Source organism: Lactuca sativa, chromosome 5 (genome assembly GCF_002870075.4).
Source record: "Lactuca sativa cultivar Salinas chromosome 5, Lsat_Salinas_v11, whole genome shotgun sequence".
In the NCBI taxonomy this organism is placed as follows: Eukaryota; Viridiplantae; Streptophyta; class Magnoliopsida; order Asterales; family Asteraceae; genus Lactuca; species Lactuca sativa.
Window position 1 is genome coordinate 369,798,623 of NC_056627.2, and position 11,284 is coordinate 369,809,906.

At 38.0% G+C, this 11,284-nt stretch overlaps 1 protein-coding gene across 1 annotated transcript; it reads left to right on the top strand.

The window, feature by feature from the left end:
* Positions 1-9,207: 9,207 nt before the first annotated feature.
* LOC111892846 (glutathione S-transferase) lies at positions 9,208-10,369 on the top strand. The gene is made up of 3 exons (XM_023888908.3): positions 9,208-9,488; positions 9,573-9,621; positions 9,772-10,369. Exons 1-3 carry the CDS (start codon positions 9,342-9,344, stop codon positions 10,206-10,208), a joined length of 633 nt encoding a protein of 210 aa, XP_023744676.1. The 5' UTR covers positions 9,208-9,341; the 3' UTR covers positions 10,209-10,369.
* Positions 10,370-11,284: the final 915 nt, after the last annotated feature.

Sequence of the window (11,284 nt, forward strand, 5' to 3'; positions counted from 1 at the left end):
ATCCCCTCTGTGCTGGACTGAAGTTGGCGATACCCAGTTAGCTAGAGGAAGAGTTCCTGAAAGCACTCTCACAGGTCCGGAGATCATACGTGAAACAACAGAGAAGATCGTTCAGATTCGTGAACGATTGAAGGCCTCAAGAGATCGACAGAAAAGCTACGCTGACCAAAGGAGGAAACCTTTAGAATTCCAGGTAGGAGACCACGTCTTATTAAAGGTCTCACCGTGGAAGGGTTTAATACGATTTGGAAAGCGTGGGAAACTAAATCCAAGATACATAGGGCCTTTCGAGATTCTTGCCAGGATCGGCCCTGTGGCTTACAAGCTTAACCTACCGCGCGAACTTAGTAACATCCATCCAACCTTCCACGTCTCAAACTTGAAAAAGTGTCTGTCCGACGAGACTCTTGTTATTCCACTCGACGAGATCGAGATCAACGAGAGCCTCAACTTTGTGGAAGAACCACTAGAAGTCATGGACCGAGAGGTCAAACAAACAAAACAAAGTCGCATACCCATCGTGAAGGTTCGCTGGAACGCCAAGCGGGGACCTGAATTCACATGGGAACGCGAAGATCAGATGAAACAAAAGTACCCTCATCTCTTTCATGTTCACTAGCATCTTTGCTACTTTAAATTTCGGGACGAAATTCTCTCTAACGGGGGGATGATGTGACAACCCGATATTTCAACTCTTTGTAACGACCAAAATGGGTCAAGTATTGTAACCACTTCTGAATAATAAAAAGTTACCTTCATAATAACATGTATAAATAAGTTCTACTTAATTTCCTTCTATGATTAAATGTCTTTGAAACATAATCGTACGTGAAAAGAACGCCCAAATCCGACTTCATATAGCGAAGATGTGATTTTTTCCAAGTTCGGCTTAGCAACAGACAGCTAAAAACTCGAATCGGAGATCGAGCGACTTTTGGCCGGAATGACCTAAACGAGAATCGAAGGTCTCGACAATGGTATTCCAGCGGTAAAAAGTCTGGCAAAAACCGACATCAGATAAAGAAGTTATGAATTTTCTAAGAAATTCCTTAAACACGATGAATTTTTAATAAATAATAAAAATATAATTTTGGAATTTGCCGACGGAGTCTAAACGAAAGTTGTAGAGCGTAGTCTCACCTACGCGAGGATATAAAGACCATCGAAAACGGAGTTCGTATGAAGAAGATATGGATTTTTGAAGTTTATTAAATAAATTGATTATTTATTTAATTCAAAATTCGAATATTATCCGAAGGGGAGTCAGCATCCTCCTCCGAAGTACGCGCTGCGTACTCCTGTACGCCCCGCGTAACCGAGAGGATTAGCCTCGGATCGTCCACGTCGCCATATCCGAGGAATCCGACCCGTCCGACCCGCCCGACCCGTCCGACCCGACGTCCCATCCGACCCGGCGTCCCATCCGACCCACCTCCCCAGCAACCCGTCCCATCCGACCCGAGAACCCAGCAACCCGTCCCATCCGAACCGAGGCAGTCGAGGCTTCGGTCATGCATGACGTACGCGTACGCAGCGCGTACGAGCGTACGCCCCGCGTACCGAGGCAGACCAGCCTTCCTATAAATAGAATGCGAGGGTTTCCAAAGAAAGGGTTCATTTCTCTTCTCTCTCTCCCAACTTTGCCTCGTTTTCCGTGTCCGTTCAAACCCGAAGCTCTGGTCTTTTTGGCTCAAGTCCCGAAGGTCGATTTTACTCCCGAGATTCCCGAGAACCCCGAGGAAAATCCGTTTCCCGAGACGAAACTCTGCCCGGTTTTCCATCTCGCTATCTTCAAACTTTCAAGTGAGTTTCATACCCCTAAATCAACCTTTTAATTAGTCTAAATACTTTTATATGCTTTCAAAGGGGGGGATTACAAGTAAAACACACGAGTATTATCGTGCGTTACATAAAGAAATTCTTTTATATACTGTATATATTCAAATCACATGCGATTTATAAACATTTAAAGGAACTTATGTATATATGTATATATGTATATATATAACATATGTCACAATAGCATTTTCCCTTTTAAAAATATAATGTTGTTGTAATGCATGTATAAACTAATCTGTTCTGAGATTTTTCTTGTCTATCCTAGACTCTACACCCAAAAATCTATACTTTCATAAACAAGCGATTCCTTTTCTCAATGTTTCTAAACAAACAAGACACGCTTTTTGGAAACTATAATAGGTAGGGTTTTACGAAACAAATTTCTAACTCTTATGTAGTAGAATCACATATTTCAAGAAGTTCACTTTCGTGTACAAGAACAAACGTAACATTTTAACAAGTAGATCTGTTTTTAATACCACGGATTTGTGAGACACTAACTTCATGTACGTTCGAGTACACATTTCAAGTCCTGTATTATATACCAGAATCCCTTGGAGGGGGAGCATGGTGTTTGTGTATAGATCTATACGGGCTTGACAAACCCGCGCCCTGACTGTTAGCTGCAGTCCACCGTTTGGGGTGACAAACGTCATAACATTTCAACGCCTGAAGAACGTTGTGTATAGGCATTCAGAGTCAATAGTATGGTTATAAAACTCACAAGGGGTATTAAAATGCATTGATTTACAAGGTTTTCAAATTCATTGGTTCTTTTACATTTACATACATTTTAGAAACAAACATTGGTCTTGAGTGAAGGCTACTTTTATACTAGTAGAAAATATTGGATTTTCTAACCACAAACAAACGAAGATAAAACATTTCAGTTCATTCGAACATTGTCACTTAAATACTTATGAAATTCACCAGCTTAAATGCTGATCTACTCTTTCAAAATTACTTGTATGTCCCAGGGAATCAGTAATTTCAGGTATTCATTTCGCTTTTGATGAAGGGATGCTGCGGCGCCAGTTTAATCTCGTATTTTGACATCATATTGCAATTGAGTTTTGAACATGTAACTTTTGACAAATGTAAACTTTCAATTATATATATGATGGTTGTATTGCTTTCTTTACTATGTATTCATTTGTTACGTTACCACATGAAGTCATCCGCCCCCGAACGTTTCCGCCGTTCAGGTTTGGGGGTGTGACAACCACTATCGGACCTCCGCACGCCAGCGTGAAGTGGGTGATCGTGTGGATTCCCGAGCAGGAGGCATATTTTGTGGTGTGTGTTTTGTTTAGCTGGAAAACCAAGGAAGCCACCGCCACCACCGTAAGGTGGTGGCTGCCGCCAAGCGCCACCGCCGGCCACCACGATGTGGCTGTGTGTGTGTCTGTTAGTTAGAGTGTATGAGTTATTGTGGATTAAAAACTTGTAATTGTAATTAGTAAATGATGTAATGAAAAGAACCATAACCACCACCGTAAGGTGGTGACCACCGCCGTGAGCCGCCGTTGACCACCACTACCCGAGGTGGTAGTGGGTGGTGCCCCACCAGCAAAACTCTAATGGGCTTAAAGATTTATTTTGGGCTAATTGGGCTATGGTTGGGTGGAAACCCTAATTAGGGTTTAGAAAACCCTAATTGTGAGTATTTTGGCCTTAGACTTATTTGGACCCACTTTTGAGCTTTGGGGAGTTGATTGTGTATTAAGCTGAACTACACCATATGAATTATCCAGTAGAGTGATGGACTTAATGGATTAATTGCTTAATGGGTTAAGTGAGAAACACTTAACCCTAATTGTCAATTTATGTGAAACCCTAGTTTCACTTGGACCTTGAGTTGGGCTTTCTATTGGGCTTAGAATAATTTAATGGGCCTAGAGTAAGACCCATGTGAGGGTTTGGACCCAATTTGGAAAATTGGGTCATAGATGGGCCATAGTTTGGGCCTTGATGGTTATATGATATTGGGCCCTTAGAATGCCAAATGTTAGACTGGACTAAATGGTTGGGCCTTAAGAGAAGACCATGTAGAGGTAGGGGCCCGATTTGGAAAATTGGGACATGTGTTGGGCTTTGAGCCATAGTTGGACTTTTGAGCCTTTGGTTTGGGCTTTAGGCTGTAAATAAAGCTAAGAGAGGGGTAAGTAGTCTTTTACCCCAAGCATGGACTTGGGTATATGTGATGGAACCCAATTATTAATTGGATGTTATTTTGATATTGACAAATCGGGAATCTGTCATCCAGCAACTATGGTTTTGTCAGCAGGACTTCAGCAGTGTGAGGTGAGTTTCCTTCCAGTAGGAACGGGTCTACGGCGACGATGACGACCAGTTTAGATGATAGTAGTTTCGGACTTCGGTCCGATGTCGGGGTGGTCTTGAGAAGTAGTTATGAATGCTTGATGTTTTCATGATTCATGCATGTTTATGTTATGTGTATATGTTCCAGACTCCGGTCCGATGCCAGGCAAGCTCGATGCAGTATATGTGATTATGTTATATGTTCATGCTTATGTTATGCTCAGTTTATTCCGAACTTCGGTCCGATGCCGGGCGACGCTCGATGCAATGGGCGGGGCCCAAGTTATTTCGGAATTCGGTCCAATGCCGGGCGGGGCCCAATTTATGCCGGACTTCGGTTTGATGTCGGGCGGGGCCCAATGCAGTGAGCGGGGCCCAATTTATGCAGGACTCCGGTCCGATGCCGGGCGGGCCCCAATGCAGTGGGCAAGGCCCAGTATGTGCTATATGTGTTATTGTATAGTATGTGGTGGTTTGGGGAGACTCACTAAGGTTCGTGCTTACAATTTTCAATTTTGGTTTTAGGTACTCAGATTTCAAAAGAGGAGCTTGGGAAGATTGCAGTGCACACATCATTTCTTCATCTTGGGATATTTATACTCTGATATACTTGACAGTTGTTATAATATTTTGGGATACATTGTTTATGATTTTTATGTGATATATGATGACTATGGTTTTATTACTGATTTAAAACGAAATTTTTAGACCGTGTTTTTGGAATGTTTCACATATTCACTTAATAGTTAACTCACATCACTAAGAGTTCCACAAAGCATAAAGCAAGCAACATTCGTGCAGTAACACTCCAAGTCATAGAACAAACAAAGTACATCCACAACTAAGTTACTACAAATCATGTTAGAAACTTCCACTTTCATCGCCGGTTGCTTTATCCATGCAAATTATACACAATATAGGATTAATTAGACTGTCGAATAAAATACTCTACCCTAAGACCACAACCAAAAAAGGAACAGGAAATAAGGCCAAATCAGTCATTCTAGGGGTATATGATCATAATCCTTTACAATTTTTAAAGCATACACTTAGCAATTATTGTTACCAATACATATTCCCAATCATAGCATCCAATGATTCCTAGGCTACAAAGCAGCACATATCAGGCCAATCTATCATGCAATTCCTGAAGGTATCCCTAGCCTTATGCTAGCATGCAAACATTCATATCATATAACATATCAACATGTATGGGTATTCTGGGAATCACTTACTTGAGCTCAGCTGATTTCACGAACCACACCCCATTTTTCTTTATAATAGTCTTTTAAGAAAATTATTTTCTTTTAAAAGATTACCAACTACTTAGTGTGAGTTCAGTCACACCCGAGAGTGTGTCCGAATCCGTCAAACCAAGGCTCTGATACCAACTTTTAACATCCCAAAAATTATAAGGTAAAAATTTCATTTTTAATTCAACCAAAACACCAATTATCTTTTTATTCAAACATTTGAAATTATATCGTAATAAAACAGTCATCATAGTACAATCCCAAAATCATCATATTGCGGAAACATGGGTGGATGCGTTGCGATCAAGCTGGTCCCTTCCCTTTCGAATCGGAAGTACCTGAAATCATAACCCTAAAACCGTAAGCATAAAGCTTAGTGAGTGAGTTGGTGATTACCCTAGGGCAAGCCTAGGATGAGAGTAGCAGAGAGCAGTAGTAGTAGAAGGGACTTGGTGGAGTCAAGGCAGTTCTTGAGGAAAGTACGGATAAATGTGGAAGGTAGTATGGGCCCGTACTACTGAAAGCGGAGGATTCGTACTCGAATCAAAGAAGGCTGAGATAAGACCAGGGAGCTAGTAGTGTGTGAGATCCCTCGAGTTTTTATGAGTATTGTGATGTTAGTGATGGTATATTACCGAGTATAGTGACGCTACGTGATAGACCAGATGGTAGTTCTGGTGTCGACGAGGGATCAAGCTCGGACTCTGTAGCCGGGCCGCTCGATGATCAGATGAGGGAGTTCATTCCATCTGAGAAGTACGTGCAGTAGCATTGACCAGACTCCTGTGATCCCTAGTGTGATCAAGGAGGGCATTATAAAGATTTATGATGAGAGGTCGAGTGCATTCTGCACTGAGTTAACAGTCATAATAGGGACCCGTACGTTGATGTTTCAGGAATTCAGAGTTTGCGAAGCTTCAGATGGACATGGGGGTTAGGGACCCCATTGTTAGCAGCATATGGTGGCTAGCCTTGGGGAGGAAGTACATAACAAATAATATAGACCAAGTACATACCAAAAACAAACATTATGGACTTTCCAAATTAAAAAAATAAGTTAAGGATCAATCATATAAAATACTCCAAACCATACGGACCATTTGTGTAATTTACTCTAAAAATTATTTGAACTTGATCACCATAACGTGCACGTCTATACAAATTTGCACAAAGTAATACTTTTGTTATCAAATTTTGTTCGTATAATTTTGTTTTCCCACGTTTTGAAATCATATTGATTTGGAAATTTGTTTTCCAAATAATTTTTACATATTTAGTTTTATGCATGTATTTTATGATTCCTTTCGTTTTACAAATTAGATTTTTTTTTTTAAATTTGTTTTCTATGTTTTTACATATTTGTTTTTATGTAAAGACATAACAAATATATAAACGTTTGCTTTTTATATTTTATTTTCAATGTAAAGAATCTCAATTAAAAAGCATGCAAAGGTTGTATAAATAAAGACATGAGAAAAAACTTTTTTTTGTAAAGGGTTAAGTTTATAAAATATATGTATAAATAAAGGGTAAGAAAATTAAAGTAAACTCGTAATCCTATATAAACGGTAGAAAAAAATTAATCAAATAGGCATATAATGAACCAAAATAATAAAGTTTTTTTTGTGTGTTAGATATTTATGTTAAATGTATATTAAATAAAAAAATAGAACTGAAACAAAAATAAAATAAAAAAATAAACTGATATTTAAAAACAATAAATAGTAAAAACAAAAATAAAAAATAAAAAAACCAATATTTTAAATAAATAAAAAAAACAATAAGAAATATATTGAAAAATTAAAAAAAATGAAGAGAAACACTAATTTGAATGATAAATATTTTTCAAACTATACTAGGTTAGTAAATATTTTTTTCAATAACCTTATTTTGATTAAAAACTCGTCTATTTTAAAAAACCAATTTAATATTCTTTTATATTTTCTTCCTACATATTTTCATATCCATCTTAAATATTCTTCACTCATCTTAAATGATCAAATGTGTCACAAATATATTAAAGGGTAAATTACACCATTGGTCCCTCGTGCACATGCCAGAAAGCATGTTTAGTCCCTATTTTCAAAAATTAACTCGGACCATCCCTTGGTTTGTTTTTTCTTGCATTTTTAGTCCCTATTGACATGAAATGACGATTTTACCCTTAATAATTTTATTTTTCATTTTATTTTATTCATTTATCAGTTTTAGATTATAAAAAATTAAAAAAAATCAAATATCCCCACCCTTCCCCTCCCATTCTCTTTCCATTTTCCTTCTACATTTCTTAGAAATCAGCACCACCAGAACCACTGTCTACCACCACCGAACACCACCGGAAACTGCCCGTCCTCCTCCTTTCTCCGGCGAAACTAACTAGCCAAAAATCTTTTGTTTTCCCCTCTTTCATATCACCATCGTTAATCTCAAATACCCTCCAGAAACCACAAACAATTACAACTAATATCCACCACCTCCAATTATCGTCAATCTCCACCATTGATAAACCATACCTCACTGTCAAACATCAAATATTCAACCCAAAACATGCCTTCTAATCTGAAAATCAAACCCCTCATGAATCTCGAATTGATTCAGATCTACATTTAGATCTGAAACTCAAACCCAAATCGGAAATTCGAACATCAGAAACCACGTCCCCTCCCTCTCTACATTTAGGTCTAAAACTCAAACCCAGATCTACATTTAGGGTTTCATATGGCGATGTTAGGGTTTCTACACAAATCTATGGGTGTGGGCGGCTCACAACAAGTGATGGTGAAGAAAGCTCCAAGAAGATATGCACATGCGCACCAAACCCTAGCCGCCTCTCATTTTTTCCAATGAGAGGGTATCAGGTCTTCACTCTGGTTTGAGTATAATAGATCTGCACTCCTCCCTAACCTTCTCCTTACCGTTTAGATCGACACTTCTGTTTGGATCCTTCGTCGGAGGAAACGCAGGAAGCAAAACAAGTTCTTGAAAAGCTTGAGAAGATTAAATTGGAGCTTAGTCAAACTTCTGTTGATGTTGTTGTGGAGGTCACCGAAGCTTTACAAAAAGTGAATGAAAGATTGATTGAGGTGGTGGTTGGTGGTTATTTTCAATGGAAAAGATGAGCTTTGAATCGGGGAGTGGGTGGGGTAAGTTGAGGGGTGGCAGCAGTGCTCCATTTTCCAGCGATGGCATAGATTACCGGTGGTGGTGGTGAGGATTACCGATGGTCGTGGTGGTCAAGTATTCCTTAGAAACATAGAAAAATAATTATAATACTTTTTAATAATTAAAAATAATTGAAATTGATAAAAACAAATGAAAAAGAAAATAAAAAGGGCATTATAGTCCTTTCATGTCTCACAAGGGATAAAACATGCAAAATTAAACTAACGAGGGATGAAGCGTGCAACTTTTAACGACATAAGGGATTATCCGAGTTAATTTTTGAAAATAGGGACTAAACACGCTTTCTGGCATGTGTGCGAAGGACGATTGATGTAATTTACCCTGTATTAAAATGTTGTAGGATATTTAATTTCTCTTTATTTATTTAAAAAAAATGTTTTATGATTCTTTATGATTCTACCGTTGCACGTAATGTTATTTACATGTATTCGAATTCGATTTATTTTTTCAGAAAGAGAAATCGATATTCTGGAATTTTCAATCGATTTTGATTTTTTTTTTCTTTTCAGAAAGAGAAATCGATATTCTAGAATTTTCTATTTAAAAAGATCTTGAAAATCTGCTAGGATCTGTTCCACCCACGGACTTATTTTATTATTTATATATCCCCACTCCCCACTTAATTTAGTGCTCACATCTGAATCCATCATCTTTCTCAACTCTCCTTCTGTGAATTGAAGTTGCAGAAACCCTAAATTCTCGAACCGATAAGACTACAGTTAGTTTGCTTACCATAATCAAATCATGGCCATTAAACTCTATGGATCCCTTATTTCAACCGCAACACAGCGAGTCAAAGCTGCCCTCGCTGAGAAGGATATTGAGTACGAGTTCATAATCATCGACATGGCCAAAAATGAACACAAGAAACCTGAATTCCTTACCCGGAACGTAAGTTAAACCCAACTTATCTATATCCTTTAATGTTCTAATTTCATTTGGATTGATGTATTGTATATGTCTCTACTTCTGCAGCCATTCGGTCAAGTTCCAGCGTTTGAGGATGGTGATCTCAAGTTGTTCGGTAAGGATCTCCTGTCGATTTTAGTTTGTATAAGGAATCACTGTTGTTTCGAAATGATTTAAGATTTTGTTTTTTAGTTTGTAGCTTGTAAATTATAATGAAATGATCAATTTAACCTTGGAATTTGATGAAGTAATTAATTTGGTTCAGAATCAAGGGCGATTACTCAATACATAGCACACGCGTATGCCGACAAGGGTAACGATCTGATATTCGAGGATCCGAAGAAAATGGCGAAACTGTCGGTGTGGATGGAAGTGGAGTCCCAGAAATATGAACCGATAGCTTCGAAACTGGTGTGGGAGCTTCTTTTGAAGCCGATGTTTGGGATGACTACCGACGAGGCGATTGTGGAAGAGTACGAGAAGAAAATGGAGGGGTTGCTTGACGTGTACGAATCACGGCTGTCGGAGAGCAAGTATTTGGGCGGAGATTGCTTCACTTTGGTGGATCTCCACCACCTCCCTACCATGAAGTACTTGATGGGAACGCGGGTGAAGAAGCTGTTTGACGCGCGGCCCAATGTCAGCGCGTGGGCTGCCGAAATCCAGTCAAGGCCTGGCTGGATCAAAGCTATTACCGCCTAATCAAAACGAGCTCTTAATTATGGTTTGGAAAGATCTACTCATTAAATTTGATGCTTGATGAGATTTAGATGTTTGTAATGCCGTGTGTGTGTGTGTGCAATGTATCAGTTGCCCTTTCAACAACTACTAGTAATAAAATAAAATTTTGATTATTGAAATAACTTCAGATATTATATATGTAGTGGCATATATGTAAACACCAAATCATATTCTTTGATGTAAAGAAATAATATTGACACCAAATTTTGTATTATATTTAGACCTTACAAATACGGTGTAATTGTGTCGGATTTAAACATTAAAAAAGTTGAAAGACAATTGAGTGGGACATTAAAAAGGTTTGAAAGAGTTTTGACTCTATTGTGCTAGTTGGTTTGTGTTTAAAATATTAAAACCTTGTAAATATATAGTTTAATATGGCTGTGGCCAACACTTTTATTCCTTCATTTTTTTTTATCTTTTTTTACTTTTATTCCATCATTTTTTTTTCAAAATAACAAATAATATTTTGATATCATTTTGATCACGATTATATCATTGTTAGAAATAAGAATTTAAGAATCACAATAATAATATTTGGATCGTGATTATATCATTTTTCGTAATGAGAAATTAAATATAAGTGTGATAATACCAAGGAATCTAATTTGGATCACAAGCCTAATTCAAACCATAAAACACAAAATACCTTGATGTTTTGTATTTTTGAGAGAGAGAATAACAAAATATCAATTTTATATCTATAAAAGATCAACCATTTTCATGGAACGTTTACCTTGCATTTATATAAAGAAGTAAAAATGGTTAAATGTTAGTTGCACCAAATTGGCATAAAAAATGGGTAGTTTTTGGACACAATTGAAACATCATCGTAATGTTATCAATAGGTTTTTGAAGGGAAATACATGGGTGAACTATTTTTTATATAGAAATCCATTTAAGGGCTCTACTCCATGGACCCCATAAGGGGCTTTGCCCCTTAAAACCCTATATCTCGGGATGTTGTCCCCGGTCTTTGTATACCCGAGTTCACATTTAACACTCTAAGTATGCATCATGCACCTTCAGTCTCGGAT

Excerpts from the sequence above, each read along its gene's own strand:
- LOC111892846 (XM_023888908.3), top strand. The coding sequence starts at position 9,342 with ATGGCCATTAAACTCTATGGATCCCTTATTTCAACCGCAACACAGCGA. Across the intron at positions 9,489-9,572 it reads CTGAATTCCTTACCCGGAAC|CCATTCGGTCAAGTTCCAGC; the intron begins GTAAGTTAAACC and ends CTACTTCTGCAG. Across the intron at positions 9,622-9,771 it reads TGGTGATCTCAAGTTGTTCG|AATCAAGGGCGATTACTCAA; the intron begins GTAAGGATCTCC and ends AATTTGGTTCAG.